The following is a 22,266-nucleotide window of genomic DNA, read 5'->3' as shown; positions in this document are numbered from 1 at the left end:
GATTCTTTGGTAGAGTTGTAGAGAGAGAGAGAGAGAGAGAGAGAGAGAGAGAGAGAGAGAGAGAGAGAGATGAGTTAAAGTTTAAGGCCTATATGGTTTAACGTTTAGAGAGAGAGGACATAAAAGGAAGTGAGGAGTAGAGGGGATAAAGAGGGAGAGAGTGTGGAAGAGAGAGAGATTAAGGGAGGGTAAAATAGAGATGCCCCTTTGACTCTCTATTGCTTCCCTCCACCTTTAAGTGTCTCTCTATTCCCCTCACTTCCTTTCATCATCCATTGTTATGTACACAATCCTTTCTATATGCAAGCTATACATTTTCATCTATTACACACAAGCAATCAACATTTTCAAAAACATAAGTCTTCATTCACAAGAAAGCTTTTAGGGTGCATTCAAGAAGTTCAAGTCAAGCAAGAAATAATTCATTGAAGGCCCTCATTTTATATCATTATTCATGCATTTTCTTTTTAAGATATATCTTATTTCTTCATTAGGGGAGTTGTCCGTCGAGTAACAAGATCTTCATCAACCATGCATGAGCAATCAAGTATTCAACCCTTCAAGAATTCAAGAGCATAACTGTATCCATGGGTCTATGATTTAGAAATAATAGATCTATTGTATTTGTGGAGACATCCTATAGAAAGAGATCCTTTGAGTATACATCTTGGGCAAGGACTTTGATTCAACATTGGCACCCCATGCATCTACCATGGGTATTGCTAATCTAATATGGGCCCTTTAGAAGATTATGCTTACGGTTCCTCTTTCACCTTCTCTACTATTCATATCAAATTAAGGATTTAATATATACATAAAACCTCCAAAATTCTTTTTTTTTTTTTTATGTTACATAGATATATTATTATATTTTAAGTATATCTAGTTATTATATTATATGATTTGCATACATATATATATTATTATATTTTTATTATATTATAATACAAAATAAAGAGATTAAAATATAAAATAACTAATTTAATATTATGATATTCATTTAAATAATATACTATAATATTGATATAATGTTTATACATGTAGTGGTGCACGAGCACCTAGGCTAACTCCTAATCCTAGTTTCACATTTTGGTTTTAGGCTTCTTGACCTTAGCCAAGTCAGTTGGTTGTGTTTCGACCTTAGACTTGGTCATGTGTGTTTTCTCCTAGATGGATTTGACTAGGCTTAATCCATTGTAGTTATTTTTGAGTTATTTTTGTTTACCTTGTAGTTTGGTTGTTTTGAAGATTAGGAGTATGGGTTTGATACCCTAGAAGTCTGAGGAAGGTATGGTTTTGAACTTATTTTTCCCTCTATGATGTTTTTACATCCTTTTGTATAGGTTGGAGGTCATACATTGTCATTTGGCACAAAGATGGGAAAGATGTCAAAAAGATGTAAATTGTTGCAAAAGTTGTCAGTTACGCAAAATTAGTCAAAATCATGTGAGTTGATGCTTTGAAGGCTAAACATGCCTATACATCACAAATGGATAGCAATGGACCCATTTGGAAGTTTCCAAGTGATGGATGTCAAAATTCCTAGGAGATGCAAAAAGTTGTCAGCAACTTTGACAAGTTGCTTGACAAGATTTTGACAAAATGTTGCATTTTTGGGTGAATGAGGTTGATAGTTAGGATAACTATCTGAAACCTCTAGAGGAACCTATAAACACATGAGGGAGACCCATTGCTAGGGTTGGAGTTTGTAATGAGTGAATTTTGAATCTAAAAACCAATATAATATTCTTCCAGAATTGACAGTTTAGGGATTTTTGATAGCACAAGCACTTTAATGGATTAGTGGATTTCTATTTTCATTTTATCTTTTTTATTTCATTCTCTTATAGTACTTTTTGTTTCATATTTCAAGTTGGTAGGATTTCTTTTGTACATAGTTTGAAAATCATTTGCAATTAGACAGTTTACTATTCTATTTTGGCAATCTTTGTGGAAAATGGCTCCCCCATGAATCCTCACCACGGAATCATCATGGTCTTGAGGGACATGGAAGTGGAGTCTTTGTACAATGTCTATACAAAAGGAGAAGCCTAGACAAACTATTTTTCCATAGTCCAAATGATGCCCTAGGCAAGCTTTCAATGCATGGCTAGGCAATCATAGTGCTAGCGAGTGGAATTTGGTGGATCAAATATTCTAGATAGTTCAATTTGAAAGTTGTAGAAGGAGGAGGGATGTATGAAGACAGTACGTGTGTAACGAGAAGTTTATAAGACAAGTTTTTCTATGCATTCCATTATACCCTAGCAATCGCTGATTGGAAATGATTGAAACCCTTATTTTTAGGCATTAAAGTAGCAAAGGGGTGTACGAAAAGGTTGAGGACTTGAGACCCACAAAATCTTTTAGTATTTCCAAAGGAGTATCCATATTTGAGATTGGGTTGCCACCTTGTTAAGAGAAATTTGGAGTTGTAGCCCAAAAACTAACTTTGGAGGCCTAATTCAACTAGGCCTAATTAGGATAATTTTGCTACGTTTGAAGGAATCAATAAGGAGAGCTATGGATTTTGAAGCCAAAATTTTGGTAGAAGTCCAAACCCCTCAAATTCAACCCCTCACTCCTGGTTGAAAGTAGAATGTCCATTTTTGGTAAAGTTGTGAGTTTGGGGAACAAGTTGGAATGTCCCTAGGATGGATGCAAGTTATAAAATCATTAGTGTAACTAGATAATGAAGTGTGGAGGGTAGGATAGATATCCTCTTGAGGTTAGGGTGACAAAGGGGAATCCTAGTAGGCTTGGAGAAAGCCTAGGTAAGTCCTTAGTGAAGGAAAGGGCTTGTAGCATCCAATTTACATCATGTAGATTAGATCATTTATTATATTAAATTAACCCTAACCAATATTTGAACCATAATAATCTCTAATCGTAATTCCATCCCTAACCCTAATCTTAACCTTAGAACCATCATGAAAACCATAAACATAAACATCAATCTCACCAACTTTAAGCCTTAATTCTAACCGTAACTATAACCCTCACTATGGCGTAAAATCTAGCCTCTCACAAAATCTCAACCATAATCTTGAATCTAGTAACCCTAACTATATAATCTTATCCCTGATGTTTGTCCTAATTGTAACCTTCTCTCTAGTCATATGAAAAACCCTTATGGTAACCATCAGGAAAATCCTAACTTTGGGGTTAAGTGCGCTTGAACTAAAGTAACCAATGAGTTTGACACAAAAAAAACTATAGAGTTAAATCTTGATAGAAACATTAGTCTTAATTTAATTTATTTTTAGTTTATTCAATTATCACTATATTTTCAATGATTATTAAAGATTTTTTTAAATCTTATTTGCTTATTTTATTTTTAAAAATTATATATTTTTAATCAATAATTGAAAATAAAGATTACTATTGATAATCATTAGAGTTAGCCATGATTTATATAGTTTGTGTTATAATTTAAAATTAGCATATTTGTTGAAGATTTATTAGACATTGATTTATAATGTGTTATAATTAATATATTAGCCTAATAGTTATTTCATTATAACTTAAAATTATTTTAATTTATATTTTATTTACATCGGTTACTTTTATTTGATGTTATATTGATAATTATTTTATTTTTCAGTCTTAATTTTAAAATATTGAACAAACAATAATATAATATAATAATATAGAATATAATTTTAATATATATTTAGAGATATAAAACATAATATATTACATTTATATATTTCTATATATATCAAATCTTTAAAAAATATGACAATTATTTTTTACATATGTGAATTAAAAAATAGTAAAAGAACTACTATTAATAATATAATATTTTAAAAATAAAATAGAAGACAAAGGGAAAAAACTAACGGAGTACAAATTTAAAAACAAAATAAAATAATGCTCCATACTTGATAATTCACAAAACTGAACGCATTCAAATTTTTTGTGTGAGCGCTAATAAGTAATATTTATGTCATGTCAGATGGTCTGTGACTGAACTGACATTGTACAGTTTTGTTGTTGCCGCTTTTACGCTCTTTTTACCTCTATTCACTTTTTCGTTATTTTTACTTCCTACTTCGACCGTTTACCTCCGTTACTGATATGGCATGCAATTTATGTATGTGCTATTTGATTTTTGATGTACAAAAATCATGTTTTCTATGCTATGAAATGCGGCATTAGGTTGCAGCAGGCACTGTAAAATTAAAATAAGCAAACTGCTTCAAGATCCCACATTTTCTCTCTGTACATATAACAAACGAATCCCTGTGTTTTCCTTCAGATGGCTCCCACAAATGTTTCACCATGCTACTGGAATCAATTTTCTGTGAAAAAAGAAAAGGTTCTACGAAACGCTCTACCTGCACTCCAAACTCTACATAATAAACTTTGAGCGACGGAATGAACATGCACCTTACATATTTTGCCATCTAATAAGCCCTCATTTGCTAAACAATACCGTTATTGAAGGATTAAAGCATTTTGCACAAGTAGTAGTATATGTTCAAAACAAATTATATAAAAGAAAGATGAAGATTCAGCTCAAATAATTTATATTTGGTATAATTATTAAAGATCCCTATATCAACAAACTGTAATAACTTTTAATTATTAAGTTGCAGACCGAGGAACAAATTGAAAAAATATAGTAGCTTTCCTTTCACCTAGTGAGCCACCGACCTAAGCGGCCAGGAGGCGAGCTTAACAATAACGAATGAAAACCACGGACTACATTTATTCGAAAATCACTCAATTAAAGAAAGCGGACAGCAGAAATGGAAAGGAGTAAGAACGATGAACTTCAAGAAGACTTTGGGTTGCAAGTAATAAACAAACAGAGCACTTGCGCCATTGTCATCCAAAGTAGCAGCACGGCAGCAATAGAACCAGAAACCAGCCATGGCTTGGAAAAGTAAGCACTTTTGAACTCACTCCACAGGATCTTGTACTTTCTCCCCATGTACTTATGCAACCCCATTCTCGCCTCATTTATTACTTTGCACCAATTATAAGGCATCATCCCTGAACATAAAGAGTTGAAGAGGTCTGCCACTTGTTGATTGCTTCCCAGAAAGTTGTTAATCACCTGAGCCTTCCTTAACAAAGCAACATCCTCCTCGTTGTCAATCAACTCATCCATAAATAATACATATTGTGTCATTGGTCTTGGATAGTACATCCCTCTTGCGGTCACTTCCATTGCAATTAAATTGCTCAATACTGAATATAACTGTTGTGTTACCTTCATTTCTGGTAAGTAGAGAGTCGCTGTTTTCTCATCAAATCTTACCCATCTAATGGCTGGACCTTTATTTTCTGGTCGATTTTGATAGGTCACTCTGTGAATGCTCACGCCTGCGCGTGTGAGTTCAGAAGCTGTTGGCAGCTTCACAAACTCTAGCTCAATATTTTCGTCCGGGCTTTTATTCGAGGAGAGAGAGCCCAAACAATGTTTACACCAACGTCCACAAATGGTCTTCACTGAAGCAGCTCCACTTTTAAACCAGATCTGCACACGATTGCGAGATGAAAAGAATGTTGGCTTAGTATTTCCAGTGCTTGTATTTGATGAAGGAAAGCACAAACACAGCTTACGCCAACGTCCAGAAATGGCCAGCTTCATCGAATCAATGCCCTTCCTGGAGTAGATCTGCATGCTGTTGCGCAAAGGCGACATTCGATACGCTTCCTCATTTCGGTAGTTTTTAACATAATTGCCAACCAAACCGGAGTGGAGCATTTCGAGGACATGAGAACAATTTTTAGGAGACACGTTCCACGTAAATATCTTGTGTCTGGTCAGGCACTTGAGGACCGTGTTCGCTAATTCATCGAACTTTTGACCGGCGACTTCTGGAGAACCCGTCATGATTTGAAGGATGTCCTTCAAAATCCAGAGAGGAATCTGATTTTCAAATAAGAACAAATCACTCATTAATCCTTCCCTCAACAGACTTTGTAATTCGACATCAAAAACTGCATCATATCTCCACGAGAATTCTTTCTGTTCTCTTTCATAAATTCTATTAGCATCAACACTACCTCTTAGATAATTGAGAAGAAATTCATAAATAAAGCATGCATCCCTGGTGACCATCCACGCCAATTCTATTGAAGTGAAGGAAATATGTTCACCATAGAACCTCCTAATCTCCTTGTCCTTCGCCATCAGGACCTGTTCGACAAATGACTTGATAGAAGCCTGCGGGTGATATTTCTGAATCCTGAGTTGCATCCTTCGAACAGCCTCATTTTTAGATTTCTCCATGCCTTTCAGCTCCTCCTTCTCATGATGGAAAGGTCCGATGGAAACAAATCGTGGAGTATACAAGCGATCGGAGTCTGGCAGTGACCTAGACATTCGAAAGATGAGAGCGTCGCCTACATCGGGTATGTCCTCTTCTTTCATTGTCACCCCATGCCCGACTTCAATTATACACCTGCTCGAATTGATCGGTTCTATCTCTTGACATGCCATTCAGATGTATTTACTAACTCCCTTCGATATTGAATTTGAGAATGGGCTAGTAGCAAGTATGCTTAACAACAAGGGTGCACACAAATGCACTTACTAGTCATCAACTTCAAAGCTCAAGAAATCTTCCAACCTTATGCAGGACCTACACCAGGAATCCTTCTGTGCCTTTGGCGAGAAAAGTGGTATCTGAAGAGCTGCATTCAGAAATGCAATAATCTATCATCCAATTATATTCCTTATTTAATTTAACATCTGCGGATTTTTTTTCAAGGCTGTCGAATTATAATGGCAGAAAATAATTTAGAAAGGACAAAGGTGTAATGTTAAGTTGGAGAGGAAGGCCTACGTACTTTGGCTGGAAAACAATATTCTTGTCCATTTAACTGGGTAAGTAATATTCACTAAAGCCCATTTAAAGCATGAACGAAGCTAGGAATAAATTCTATTCTTATCCATTTCATTGGGTAACCAATATTTCAAATTATAAGGTGAACAAAGTTAAGAATAAATTACCTCTTCATCTATATTGAGCTAAACTTTATATTAAAAACTTGAAAATAAGTTGAATCTCAAAATAAGTTAAACTGGGCAAAAGTTATTCTAGTATTATCAAGGTAACATTTAAGTTTATTGTCAAACTAATAACAATCTTAAGTTAAGTTCATCGTCAAAATAATAATAATATTAGATCTCTTGTTAGGTTATTCTTATGTCTTGCCTCAACTTTATATAATTCTAATTTTTTATCAAAGAAAAATATAAATTATATTATTTTAAAAAAATTAATATGTAAATATTATATTTTTAAATTAAAAACTAACATTTAGTTACACATTATTTATATTTCATGTAAATTTAGAGAATTCAAAGATAATTATTTTGTAGGATTTATGTTAATTATGTATACAATTGATTTTATAAATAGATCATGATGATATTTTTGATTTTTCTGATTTTTTTATATACTCATTGGATACTATGTGCTCTAAAATTCAAATTTCCATTAACTTTTACTTTCGTGAGATACAAGATTTAAGTATGATCTTTAATCATTTTTTACAATTTTATTAGATTGAGAGTATTTCACACTATTTTGAACAGATTTAACCATTGATTTTTTAGATTTTCTAGTCATTTTATAATAGATTATAATTAAATTGATGAGAGATCTAACAAGAAAATGATTTCCCAATATAATTGTAATATAAAAATACTTAGAAATCAAAATAATATAATTAAGTAAATGACATTTAACTCTACTATGTATGATTGGAATACCAGTCAAAACACGTCTATTGAATTTTCACTCTAGATAAAAATCCAAAGCACCGAGAAAAATTATGCTTTGGGCTTAAAAAAATAAAGGAACCTGTCGAAATCATCATAGAAATTTATTCTTGGCTTAAATTTACGTTTTCATGCAACAAGGGTTCCCACGTAAAGATGTATATAAATTATTTCGTGGGAAAATCCAATTTGTTACGGCTCTTTTGGTCCCACATAGTTACATACTATTCAAATTAATTGCCATTGTTCCTACCCGGGAAAAGTAGTATACTTCTACTTTTTAATGGAAAGGATACAATGTTTATTTCTGTTACTCAATAGATATCAGTCTTTATAGAGTATTCTTTTATGAACACATAATCTTATCAGTGTTAATATATAATTATTATTATTAGCTTTAGTTTAGGTTAGTTTTATGCAATGTGTATATTAAATTGAAATTTGTATATTGAGTTATGAATTCATGTTTGAAATGTATAAAAGTAAAATTAGTTTTATTAGTTAGGTAATTAAAGATTAAAAATAATAGACAAATATAAATTTAATAAATTGTAATATGAAGTGTGGTTAATGGTTGGTTGATTTTGAAGTAAAAATTATTAGCTTCATAACAATATATTTACAAATTCACTAAATATCCTTTTGTATACATATTTTTAATATTCACTAAAAATCTAGCTGTGATACATCAACAATTCATATCGATTAAGAAGGATCCAATAGAGACTATTTCACTCTTCAATCATCACTTTCATATGGCATATTGCAAGTTGGAAACCCCATACTCAGTGATGGTTGAAGCTACAGTTCAAATTTATCTGAATGCTATGGACCAGCTTACAACTATTTTCCTGACAAGACTCCCTACAACGAATATTGATACATTGTAAAAAGTCTTCTCGGAAGTAGTCACTTTCACTAAACAAGCCAATCCCAATGGAGGAGGACTAATGGTCCCCGATCAAGCTGTTGCAATCATTTCAACATATCCTACTAGAGTACCAATGATGCCTAGTCAATTCATACCAATGAATCCAATCTTGATACAATAGATACCAGTTGTACAAGCTCCAACCTTAACTTATCCAAGATATGAACCTCCAAAAGTTGTTTTCTTTGAACGAAAGGCAGCAATATTCATTGAAGCCGAAAATAGTGTAGCAACTAAGATGGGCCAAATGAAAAAAACCATATCTCAACTCACCAATGTGTTAACACGTTTGAGGATATCGTAAGGACAAAATAAAAAATTTCAAAGAAAAAATTCTAGTCCTTACAACAACTACAACCAGAATGACAACCAAAACTTCAGTGGGAACAACAACAACACCGGTAATAACAATCCTGTAAAAAAATTTAATCCTCCTGATCACAACATTGTTTCCAAAGGAAAAATTTGCAATGGAACACTCCTCTGAAAAATCAAAGCATCTTTGCTGATAATTACAACAATGCTCAGTATGTGGATATCAATTAGTATGATAGTAATTAGAATATGCCTAATGAGAATGGTTCATACTACAATGGAAATTGAGAGATGAATCAAAATCCAGAAGGAAATAATAATGAGCAACCCATGCAATTCAATTCTATGTTGCTAGAATCTTATCAGTCTACGCAAAACACGGGAATATAGAAACCAGTTAATGAAGAATATTCTTTTCCTTTCAGTCAAGAACCTAAAAGTCAACCTGAAGAGATGTTTCCATTTTGAAATGATAATCAAAACGCTTATAGTTTACGAAATTGAAAAGAACCCATGACCGATGGAATTCCTCCCACATTGCAACCAACTCCTCCAGATACTAGAGCAAGAAATAATCTAATATTCACTAGAGCACCTTATGGAGGGTAACAAAATCAGAATCAAGGAAATGTGCCTATGATTCTAAAGAACCCTACATGGACAATTGAAAAGTATAGTACAGTGGAAGATATGAAACAAATGAAGGCCAAAATGTCCCTTTTCGATGTGCTACAAAATTGTCCAAATGAGCGAGACGCTCTGATAAAGAATCTAGATCATATGAAGGCAATGCCTAATGTGAATCTCATTCCTCAAAAAATAGCATCACAATAGCTTAATGCCTTAGAGGCCATGCCAGCAATGTTCAAGGATAAAATTGAGGTGCCTAGTTTCTTGCTTAGTACTAGAATCTATGGAAAGAGCCTTCACAATTCTCTAATTGATTCAGGTGCTTCTTCTAATGCCATGCCATTCTCAATAGTGCAAAGGTTGGGAGTCACTCCACAACCTTCTTATCAGATAGTGATACAACTAGAGAAGACAGTAGTAAAATTCATCAGGGTTTTGAGAGATGTTAGAATATAGTTAATAGTTGTTCCCTAAATTGAAGACATCATAGACATACATGTGGTTGAAATTCCTGAGAAGCATGGATTGTTGCTGAGTAGAGAGTGGATGAAGTGCTTAAGAGGATGGTATTCGACTCATTTTACTCAACTTTGGTTACCATGGAAAGGATTAAATAATCAGATTAAGATTGATGTTGAGCCAAAGTTGAAGACGATGATCGCAGATTATAATGCACCAAATGAGGTAGCATTCTTACACTTAGATTTAGGTTCCTAGAAAGTGATGGCATTTGACATAACTTCAGCCAAACCACCATATGATCAAAATGAGAGATCCATGATCTTGAACACGAAAGAAGAGATCGTGACTTAGTTTATAGATAATATGGTGACAAATTTACAATGCTTAGGTGAAGAAGTGGATCCATTTATTCTGCTCCTTCAAGGATTTTGTAGGCTATATAAAGTTAGTCATTTTGAATTTGAATGCACGCATTGTTAGGAAGTTGTTGCTCTAGTGTTAACTCAAATAATGCAATCAAAAGGTGATCATATTTCAAACAAAGGACTCATGGAAATTTCAAGCCCCACTCACATATCTAAATATGTGCAAAGCCCTCCATTAGAAGAAGACCTCAATGCATCATATAGTTATACATCTTCTAATGGAGGAGGTTTTTCTTTTGTTCCACCAAGGATGATTAAAATTCAAAGGAGAAGGTGATACATAAAAGGGAAAGGTTGGAGTTGTGTGGTTGTTCATCCTAAACCTAAGGTTGATATGATTATTGAATTGATCGAGGAGAATCAAGACCAACAAGAAAAATGAGCATCTCTCATATCAAAGATAAATAAGGGTAACTCTCTGAACCCATCTTGGGAGAGATCACAATGGGTCCCCAAGAAACAATCTTTCAAGGTTCAAGTAAAAGAAAAACTTCAAATGAATAAACACAAGTCTAGAAAGCCCACGCAAGAACAATCAATTTGGACACTCAAGTTTGACAATTCCAAATTTAAATTAGGATTCGGTGCAGGTATTGAGTTAGTTAATCTGAAAGGTAGCTCTTTTCATTCAACATATAGATTACAATTCAAATATACTAAAAAAGTTGTAGAATATGAAGCCTTGATTTTAGGACTTCTCTTTGTGTTAGAGAAAGGAGTTAAAGCTCTCATAATCAAAGGAGACTCCCAACTAGTGACTACACAAGTGAAATTGATATATACTTGCAAAGATAGAAGGTTACTTGCTTAAATAAAAAGAATGCAGGATCTAATGGAAGATTTTGAGGCTTTGAATATAAAGTCCATTCCAAGAAGGAGAAATACGTTAGCCAAATGCACTTGTAATTTTAGACATTGCATTACAACCTGTTGAAAGAATGAAATTGAGAAGATTCTCAATAAAACTAGCTCCTACCTCATCTATCCCAGACAATATTACAAACTTCCAAGTTTTTCAGGATGACCAACATATTCTTGAATTTATCATGTGCAATGGCCTTTATAAAGGGTAAGAAATCGATGATATCCCAAATGATAGACCTGAAAATGATGAACCTAAGGATGATGAACTTGGAGATGAACATGGAATTATCAATTTGATAAAAAACACCATTCCTAAGGGGATGGTTGAGTTGGAACATAGCTTTGAAAGAGATGAATCAACACGTAGCAAAAGAACTATCAAAGAGAAAGGGATTGAGGAATGTGATTCATATAATATGGGTACAAAAGAAGATCCAAAGATGGTAAGAATTGAGAAGGCATGCATCTCTCAAGAACATGAAAGTATGCTCCAATTATTTATGGAATTCAAAGATGTCATAGCTTGGAGTTATGATGAACTCAAAACATATGACCCTAAGATTATCACTCATGACATTTCACTGAAACTAGATGCCAAGCCTTTCTATCAGAAGAAGGGACTAGTTAATCCCATCATTGAACCATTTCTCATGAATGAAGTCGAATAGCTACTCGATGCTAAAATTATTTTTCTGATTCTACACTCTACATGGGTTGCCAATCTAGTTCCAGTAAGGAAAAGGACTAGAGAAATTTGCCTTTGTATGGATTTCCATAATTTGAACTTAGCATCCCAGATGGATAATTACCCTTTACCCTCGCTTGATGAAGTTTTGCAAATAGTGAATGGATAAAAGATGATGTCATTCTTAGACAATTTTCAGGATATAATCAGGTGATGGTAGACAAAGAAGAAAGGATGAAGACTACTGTCACAATGAAATGGTGTACCTTTGCATATAGAAGAATTCCTTCTGGGTTGATTAATGCAGGGGCTACATTTCAAAGAGTGATGGTTGAAGCATTTGAAGGGTTAATAAATAAGTGTATTCCGATCTATACAAATGACTTAACTATCTTTTCTAAAGATCACAATACTCACATTGCTGATCTAAGACAAGTGTTCAATTGATGTTGAAGATATCGTATAATGCTAAATCCTAAAAAATGTTCATTTGAAGTCACAATGGGAAAGCTTCTAGGTCATATCATTTCTGAAGTTGAAGCCATTCTAAAGTTATCCCCTCCACACAGTTGCAAGGAACTCAAGTTTTTCTTTGGGAAGATAAACTTTGTGCGCAAGTTTACTAGTGGGTTTGCTGAAATAATATGCCCCCTCAATGAGTTGTTGAAAAAGGGAGCAAAAATAGAATGGGTTCCTAAAATTAAGAAATCCTTTGAGGATATTAAAGTGGCTATCTCTACAACTCCAGTTCTTGTGAGTCTTAATTGTGATTTTCCCTTCAAGATCTACTCTTTTGCTCTAGAACATTCATGTGTAGGGATTCTCACTCAGAAAAAGGATAAAGAAGATGAGAGACCCATTGCATTCATGAGTTCCCCTCTAAAGAATGCTGAATTAAATTATTCTAACCTCAACAAATAGTCTTTTTCTTTGATAAAGATGGTCAAAAAAAATTGTCATTATATACTGAGGAGTAAGATATATGCAATTGTACTTGATCCTGTAGTCATGACATTATTGATGCAAAACAAATTAGGCAAAAGGTAAGGCAAATGGATGGCTATCTTACAAGAATTTGATTTGGAGATGTAGTCAATAAAATTGGTACAAGGTCAAGGATTAACTAAGATGATAGCTGATAATGAAATCAGTAATGATAACAACTTCCAATTTGATGAGGAAGTCAACACCGAGAATCAACAAAAGATGATAGTGTCTCAAGTAGACATTAATCAAAGAATAATCATATATGTATGGTATCAAGATATTGTTTACTATCTTTTGAAGAATCAATACATAGATTGGACGAATAGTTCTCAATGTAGAGGTCTTAAAATTAAATGTGAATCTTATATGCTTCAAGATAGGAATTTGTATAAAAGAAACTATGAGGGAATTTATTTGAAATGTTTGGGACATGAAGAAGCAAAGGAAGTTCTAGAATAGTTTCATGATAAATATGGCACAGGACATGGGTCAGTAGAGTCTACTGCTGATGATTCTAAGATCAGATTACTTTTGGCTTATAATCTTCAAGGATACATTTCAACATGTTCATTCTTACCATGTTTGGTAGACAAGTGCTAATAAAGAAAAGAACCTAGTTGTGCCTTTACAACCAGTATTTAAGATACACCCTTTTCCTAAGTGGGGGTTGGATTTCATAGGTCCAATAAACCCACCGTCATCCATAAGAAATTTGTTTGTTCTTACATCTACTGACTTTGCACACACTGGACAGAAGTTGAAACCTTCAAAAATTGCACTACCAAGGTGGTTACTGATCTTAGAAGAACATATTGTCACTTGGCTCGAGATGCCACTCTTCCTTCTTTGTGATAATGGATCAAATTTTGCATCAATTTTTTCCTTACCCAATGGGAATTAAACAATATGGTCATAATCAAATTCTCTTCAAATCCAAAAACTTAATCATGGTGATAGGACACTTATTGAAGGAAAATCCAAAGGATTGACACACTCAACTCAAACATGCATTGTGGACAGGTCGAGTCAAAATCAAAAATGCCTTGGAGACATCCCCTTATTTTCTCATCTATGGATAGGAGCTAGTATTCCCACTTAACCTTAAGATTTTGGTTTTGAAATTCATGAGTGTGTATGTTGAAGATGCTGACAGGGTTCGGATCAGATGAATGAATCTCTTGGAATTGGATGAGGGAAGGATAGCAGCACTAGAGAACATATGAAAACATCACATTGTTATCAAACGATGGTTCAAAAAGTGGACCACAACCAAATCTTTTGGAATGTTCGACCTTGTTCTCGTATGGGACAAAGAAAATGAAAAGTCGGGCAGCCATACTAAGTTTCAACAGTTGTGAATTGGCCCTTATCAAATTGCGAAGATTCTACGGGATAATACTTTTAGGCTATGCTCCTTACAATGATAATCAGTTTCATTTCCTGTTAATGACTAATTCTTGAAATATTATTTTGAGGCCTAAAAGCTATTAAAAAAATTCTATTCTACAAGCGTGTCTACTTTTCTGCAAGAGTGTTTCCCTTTTGCAAGTGTATTTACTTTCAGTTGTGTGTTTTCTTTATAAGTTGTCTTTGTTTTTGTGTCAGTTTAGGGGCTAGGTGCAATTAGTATTCTTTCTTGATGCATTTCACAAACCACGCCTTGTGGTTTTGACTTTTAGGAAGAGGTATTTCTTTGTTAGAGCATTTACATGTTATGCATCTTGTACCAACTGAAGGAGGATGTTACTTGCAATTGTAAAGGACTTACAGTCTTGAAATCACAGTCATAGGTTGATAGTTCTCAATACTTTTACAAATTTAAAGAATTGACTATCTTGGTGGTTTCAAATCAAGGTTGATGGTATCAAGGGACAATTTGAAGCTTACTGGTTCAAACAAAAGGTCTTTTTAGGGAATTGCTAAGGTCACTATTTGGCATGAGAGTCTCCATAAAGTTCACTAAAGAGGAATGCTGTGATTATCAAACTAAAGAAGAATTTCAAAAATGACACCAATGCCTTGGCCACACAATCTAAGCATGGCAAAACTCAAAAGATTATTCAAAACTTGAAATGCGAAAGTGATAACTCGTTAAGAGCCCTCAAAATGAATTATCTCTTTTGGTCAGATAGTGATTGATACATGTGATCTACAAAGATTTTGGACAAATGGATCGATGGAGTGGAAGATTGTTTCAAAGTTGCTAGAGATTGATGACAAGTTCACATCTTAAGATGTTAAGGGAAATGAATACACTGAGCACACATTCAACTTGAAGATTTTGGATTCTAAAGTTTTGACTACCAAGGAACTTGAAAACTATTTGAAGTGTTCAACTTAGTTGTTAGTTGAAATTTTTTAGAAAAATGCTTGTTGGTGAATAAATGCCTTTTTCATTTCTTCCTTTTTGTTGGGGCTATTTGTTGTGGTTTCATGATGCATGCCCCATTTATCCTAGAAATGGGGACCCCTAGTAGTTTTTTTCATCTCCCAGACCCCTAGTTTGGGGCTAGGGACATTTTTTGGACTTTACCTATGGTTTGAGTCTTGTTTTGGCCTCTGATTGGGAAAACCTAGATGCCAGAATATTGAAATTTAGAGTATAAGGGTGATTTTTATGCTAATAGGCACACTGGTGCACCTAGTGCACATGCACACCTATCCAAGGTGCACAGGTGCACTATATGTGTAAGTCTTCAAGTTTCAAGGAGCACCTATGAGATTACACTTTCTAGATGGACATTCAAAAATTAGAGATACCATGTTAGGTCATATAGACTAGAACACATTTCTCATAGTTTGTAATAACCCAAAAGTGGGGTCTACAATGGTTTCTGCACTCATCAGCTCTAGGTTGGTGAATGCATCATCCCATCCTACATCAATAAAGTCCTCTAAAATTATGATGGAATTAGCTAAGAATTATGTATCAGAAGAATTTAGATCATAAAAAGTGTTCTAGGGGAGATAGTATTGGACCCAAGACCCAAAAATATTGAGAAACTCTTCCATCTCCCTAGAGCTAATCAATATGTGAAGATAACCTATGATCAAGTAGAATGATGGTATAGGGAGAACGAGGTAAAGGACATAGAGATCATATGATCATCATATTTGATTGATAGGACACTGGTGGGATGCAGAGTAGGACATCAATTATACCATAGTGCTTTTGAGCAGAGTCATGGGTTTACTAGTAACGAGACATCTTAATGTTTGGATGGTCCATTTCATAGAGCCAATTAGAATGGCCAAAATGTCGATTGATTGGGCCATGTTGCTGAGTGAGAATTTAGATGAATGACTGGTGGGAGTCAAAGCCGACCCTAAGTTGCATATGACATCATATTTGGTGTATTTATTGGTGACTAGAACAACTAACTATCCACAATTATATAAGAAGGGTAACATGCAAGATAACAATGCTTGGCCCTATGTAGTATATCCTCAGCTAGTAAAGAAGCTCTTAGATTAGAGCAAGGAATACTAGATATTAAATGATGCCTTCATATTTGGAGTCATCCATTTCATAGGGGGTGATTATACCAAGAGGATGTCAGTAAAGGCACCAACGAGGATATTTTAGATCAGCACCTACTACATCCAATTCAAGATGTTCACTTATTTAGGGTAGCTCGTACTATGGTGAGTCCAAAGAAACTCCCAAGATATCCATTAGATAGGCTCATCATATTGGATATTACAAGGCAACTTACATTTGCTTATGACAAAGTAAGGAAACAACATAAGAAGACCTAGATATGACCTATTACTATAGGTGCATTTCAAGTCAAATAAAAGTGGGATATTATGACTTTTGACTCAGAATGGTATCAATATCGCTTGGAACATGACAACTCGCCTCATCCTTATTTCAATAATATTGGCAGAGTTCAACATTTGGCAAGGAAGACATTTATACATGAAGATGCTATTGAAGACCATTGGATGAATGCAATAGATGACTACAATATCTGGATAAGGAATTATTGTAGGATGATTCTATATCTGGCAAAAAGGGTCCTAAAAATAAAAGTCTTGCTTAAGGTCGTTCAAAATGATATAGAAAATGTCTTGGATCTGATGTATAATAGGGATAAGATATATGATAGAACAATCATGAACACGAAGATCTATGGGGATGAAAATGCATATATAAATCATAGGGCCAGACATATAATTTAGTTAACAAAGGAATGAATTAAGAAATCTTGCAATCTTGATCCAATTCCTCTGGCCATTAATCTACAAGCCACAACACACCCAATTAAGGGTAAAGTTGCAGAAGTTACATTGCCTACCTTCCCAACCCAGTCTCTTGTCAGGCTAGAAGCCATGTATCAACATGAGAGAGATGTTTAATATTTTATGGCTGATCAAGGGAAGAACAAAAGGAAAAAGGGAATCCACACACAAATTAGAATAGGAGCCAACAGTGGCTAAGCCTCGAGGTGACGAAGTAGCTCAAGTTCCATAAACTGCACAAGTACCCCCACTTGAACCTAAACAAGAATCGATAGGTGAAGCACAAGAGGTACAACCATTTGGTCGAGAGGCAGAAGCATCGCCTTCAATTTCCCAAAGGGATAAAGGAAAGTCTACCACAAGAAGGAAGTGAAAGGGAAGGTTACAAAAGAAATTAATTCCTATTCCTCAAGTTCCCAAGACTATCCTTGAAGAAGAAGAAGAAGAAGAAGAGGAAGATAATCTCCCTTTAAGTCAAAGGACTCTGTTAGCCAAGGCAACAGAAGACCAAAGAAGGAAAATCTCCATAGTGATCCCACCATCTACGCCCAAAGAACCTATTTAGGTTACAGAATCAAAAGATGAGCAGCAATAGTGAATAGATCAAGAAATGCAAGAAACAAATGTCTTTCACTTTTCTGATTTTGACTTCATGCTTGTTAGCACTGAGATGGTGGGTGAAAAAATTAGAGATAGATCAACGAATCAACCTTTTGGAGAGAATTGGAGTCAGTTGTCACCTCTACCACAAGGACCTCTAGATCTCCCACCACCACCATCTCAGGATCTATCATTTTTAGACAAGGAATTAGTTACTCCACTTCCTTCAACCATATACATTGAAGAGAAGGTTGCCAAAGAGAAAGAACTAGAACAACTGCCAACCTATAAAGTATCAGAGGAGGGTCAATACAAGAAGAACCCTAGTAGACTACTCATGATACCAAGCTTAGGATCCTAGCTACCATAGAAATAGAGACTCCATGTGAAGATCTTTCTCAAAAGGAGAATGCACCTGAGAGGAGTGATAAGGGAAAGGGTCCTACAGTACAAACCCCCTCCTCAACAAAGTATATGTCTCTGATAGGAACTACTCCAAGCTAGCTGAAGAGGGAGGTGATGGTTAGACAAAAGAGGCAACTACATTGTAGTGCGAAAGAGGGAACCAAGGAATTAATTGAAGCCCCTAGAAGCTTGAGCCACCTATAGGTGATGCGTGAACATTGGCCTTAATTATGAAGAACCAAGATCCAGACTTGTTGGCTCATATTGTCATCCCTCCTTACATGTAGATATTGAAGATTTGATGCCTAAAGTCTATCAGATTAGGGAAGTCTTGTTAGGAAAACCCATTTTAGACACCGCGAAGGTGTTAATCACTACAAGGATTAAAGAACTGTTTAAAAACATGGAACAAGATGATTCTCATTTGATAATGCTCTAAATAAAGAATGAGATTCTAAGAGGCTATTTGCATGGAGTAGTTGGTCCTTTAGACCTAGATCATCCAGAAGAAACTTTAGGTGTAGCACTTGATAGAAAAGGAAAGGCTAGGGTGTAGATGGATTCATTTTTGAATGCATGTCAACAATGGTGGGATAATTTTTAGGAGAAAGGTGTATAGATAATACATGGTACTCTGAACCTATTAAACCCTATACATGCTAGTGTAGAGAAGTTGGCTTCTATACTGAACTAGGATTTTGGATTGATGGATGAGGTACATACCTAGGGAAATATCCTTCAAGCATTATAGTCAATAAAGAGTCAAAGGTAGCATATACTTATGGATACATATATTATGGAAGATTTAGATAAGATGGATGATTGGATTGAGAAGATTGTAGCAGGTAATTAGGTTGTGGAGACATTGCACACAGATATTAAAAGCTCAAGGACCAAGTTCAAGAGAAAATTTTAGAAGTAGAGAGATATTATAATGTTACTGGTATAGACATTTTTGAAGATGAGTCAAAGTCAAAGCTCCATTTAGTACAATCAATAGTTCAACATTTCCAAGGAACTTTCGAGAATGCTTCGTCTAATGAAGATATTAGACCAGCATTTAAGGTTGAAGAGGTCTCACTGGAACTAGACACTAAACTTGAAGAATATTTGGATACTCGCATTAAGGTCAACTATCATCGGCAAATAGTAAATAAAAAATATATAGCTTTGGATTTTCTTGATGTCACCCAAGTGATGGAGATCATTAATAAATTCAAGAGAAAACATCCAGACATATCTCTGGTATAAAGGGGAATAAAACCCATAAGCTAGAATTTCAATTTTGGACACTTGGGAAATTTTGCAATTTTGGAGACTGACATTAAGGTTCCCAAAGTGTGAAAGGTGTGCAAGGTCCAAAGGTGCACCGAAAAATTTGAAGAAGCCACTGTGCGCTAATAGCTAATTTCTAGTTCTAAATTTAGAGGTTTCCATGCACCGAAAAATGCATTATGACGATAGTTTAACTCCTAGAAACATCCAGAGAAGGCTAAACTTCTATTTTTGGCACATCTAAAGACTCCCATATCATCTTGCAGCTTCTAACTTATTATCTTTTCATTCTTTCTTTGTTTTAATACATGTAAAGGCTCATGCACCCATTAATTGATAAAAACAAGGGTGGAGTCCTAGTTAGCACCTCTTAGAGAGATAGTTTGTATATAATTCGATTTGTTTTATTAGTTTTAAGCATATATTTGCATGAAGGGATCTCTCACTCTCAACAAAAATTGAGGAAATGATTCCTTATAAATTCATGAACATAATATGTATTTTGGGTTGTTATTTTGAAGCAATAATATATGTTATTGGTGCTCTCATTCTGAGTGGATTTATTCTTGCTAGAGTGTTATATTTTGTGAATGCATGTTCATGAATTGTAATGGAGCCAATGGTTTTGTCGTGTTATTTTGATTGAGCTATCTTTTAGTTCTAGTGTTTTCCATGTGTTTACAAATGCCACTGATGTATTGAATTGGAGAAGAGATCACTTATTGTTCCTACATAGCTTTTTGTCTCACATGAGTGCACTTTCTATGGCCTTGCGATTTGATGAGAAGTGAAACATCTTATGGTTATTACTAAATTCCCATCAATGATTGCATTAGTGGATTTGAGGAAGCATTTCTCCTATTTTCATTGGCTACCTACCCGATCTTTTCAAAGATTTCACTCGCAAACATGTTGTTTCCATGGTTTATGTCCATTAGGGACTTAATTTTCAAAGTCATTTGTTTAAACTTCATGTTAACTTATCTTCATTATTTTCTTTTACAAACACTCGTTTAAATTAGGAATTCATAGAACTACACAGATAACTTTCATTCATCATAAAGAGAAAAAATCCAAAAAATAGATTTCTTTTTGGTTGCTTTGTCAAACAACAAATTAGACATCTTATCCAAATTGGTGGGAACCAAAAAAGGCCTCCATATGAAGAAATACATTTATCTTCAATTAAGAAGATTCCAGTAGTTCAATAGATTGCTTAGAACCTTGGCTTTGATCCCAGATGAGCTTTTCAAGAGAGGAATTCAAAAGGATTCATGTTGTTAAAGCATCGTGACAAACAATAGCTCAACATGCCCCTGAACCTATGCTACGTTTTCTAGAGATATTGGATAAGTTACTACCAACTTTAGTACTTCATAACATTCTAGATCATATAGTGATGCCCAAATTATTAGCAGCAATAGATACTTGGGATCCTCGCAAGGAGAGTGTGCCAATACATGCATGGTTACATCCTTGGCTTCCATTGTTAGGCCAATGTATGGAGCCTTTATATCCAACCATTTCCTATAGGAACCTATCATAAATTGAAGTATAAAAAGACTGGGCCTTGCAAAATCATCAAAAAGATTAATGATAATGCTTATGAGGTCAGCTTACGAGAAAATATTGACATTTTCCTTTTTTTTAATGTTTTTGATTTATACACATTCCATGGAGATGTTCCTAATGAAAATGAAGACCAGGGAGTGGATTGGCAACATCACCTCCCCAATAAGAAGGAAAAGATTACCAAAACTCTTAACAAGCAGACTGCCTCCACAAGGCATGGTAATCATAACAGATACCTCATATAGTGGGATGGGTTACCTGAAACAGAGAGTACATGGTTATCTGAGTGGGTAGTAATGCAGTTGGATCCAATAAAATTGCAACAATTCACAAATAGTCACTTGCAGGAGTTGTGTTTTGTTCAAGAAGGGGAGAATGATGTATCAACTTTCGAGAGTCATAATTTTTTACTCAAATATGGGTTTTGGCTGAAATTTTACAGGGAGTTGCTTGAGGAGTTATTTGGATTGTTGATCAAGCTTAGCTAGATAGGTGGCAATTTTTACATTTTTCCAGGAGCCTAAAATTTCATCTCGACCTCTAAAATTTAGTTTTTTTGTTTTTTTCTTTTTTTTTAGAAAGTTATTTTCTAATAAATCTGAAATCATACTCTCGATTTCATAGATTAGTTGGCAATTCATCTTGCCTTAGTTGGGGGCTTTTCTTAGAAAACATTGGGATTTGTAGGATGGATTTTGGAAATTACCAAAAATGGAAAATTCTATTTTTTCTAAAAATCTACCAAATATGGTAATTTTCAAATTTGTAAGAAATAGGTGTTTTCTTTCATTGTAAGGTAGAATAGAGTTGGAGAAGTTAAATGAAGAATTTGGTGTTTTGAAAATCTGTGTTCTGATATTATTTTTTGAGTATTACTTTGAGAGGGGTTTGGGGCTACATCAAGAATGGTGAGGAAATTTTGGCCATGGATTTGTTTCGTAGTCAATTTTACCTTTTAGAATGGCTTGGGTAACATTAATTATCATATTTGACATACTCTATAGGTAAAATGCATGTCCCACTTCAAATAACTAACTTTTTTTATCAAATGTTTTGACACATAGATGTAGTAGTGACCATAAACGAGTTGGAAATTTCACCTGGAACTGTTTTGTTGATTTGTTGT

General features: G+C 34.5%; 1 protein-coding gene across 5 annotated transcripts in view; it reads right to left on the bottom strand.

Annotated features, from left to right (window-relative positions):
• Nucleotides 1–4,515: 4,515 nt before the first annotated feature.
• The window catches only part of LOC149546317 (putative UPF0481 protein At3g02645), a 61,293-nt gene continuing 43,542 nt past the window's right edge, over nt 4,516–22,266 (bottom strand). For all 5 annotated transcript variants that reach the window (XM_089791149.1, XM_089791151.1, XM_089791150.1 and 2 more), the window contains one exon: nt 4,516–6,651. In XM_089791149.1, the coding sequence (XP_089647275.1) occupies nt 4,781–6,457 (1,677 nt within the window). In that variant the 5' untranslated portion in view covers nt 6,458–6,651 and the 3' untranslated portion in view covers nt 4,516–4,780. The remainder of the gene's footprint in view (nt 6,652–22,266) is intronic.

Source organism: Cupressus sempervirens, chromosome 7, assembly GCF_028749045.1.
Source record: "Cupressus sempervirens isolate cs-2001-9-10 chromosome 7, ASM2874904v1, whole genome shotgun sequence".
Taxonomy (NCBI): Eukaryota; Viridiplantae; Streptophyta; class Pinopsida; order Cupressales; family Cupressaceae; genus Cupressus; species Cupressus sempervirens.
Note: the sequence above shows the minus strand (reverse complement) of the source record. Positions and strands in the feature narration are given on the sequence as shown.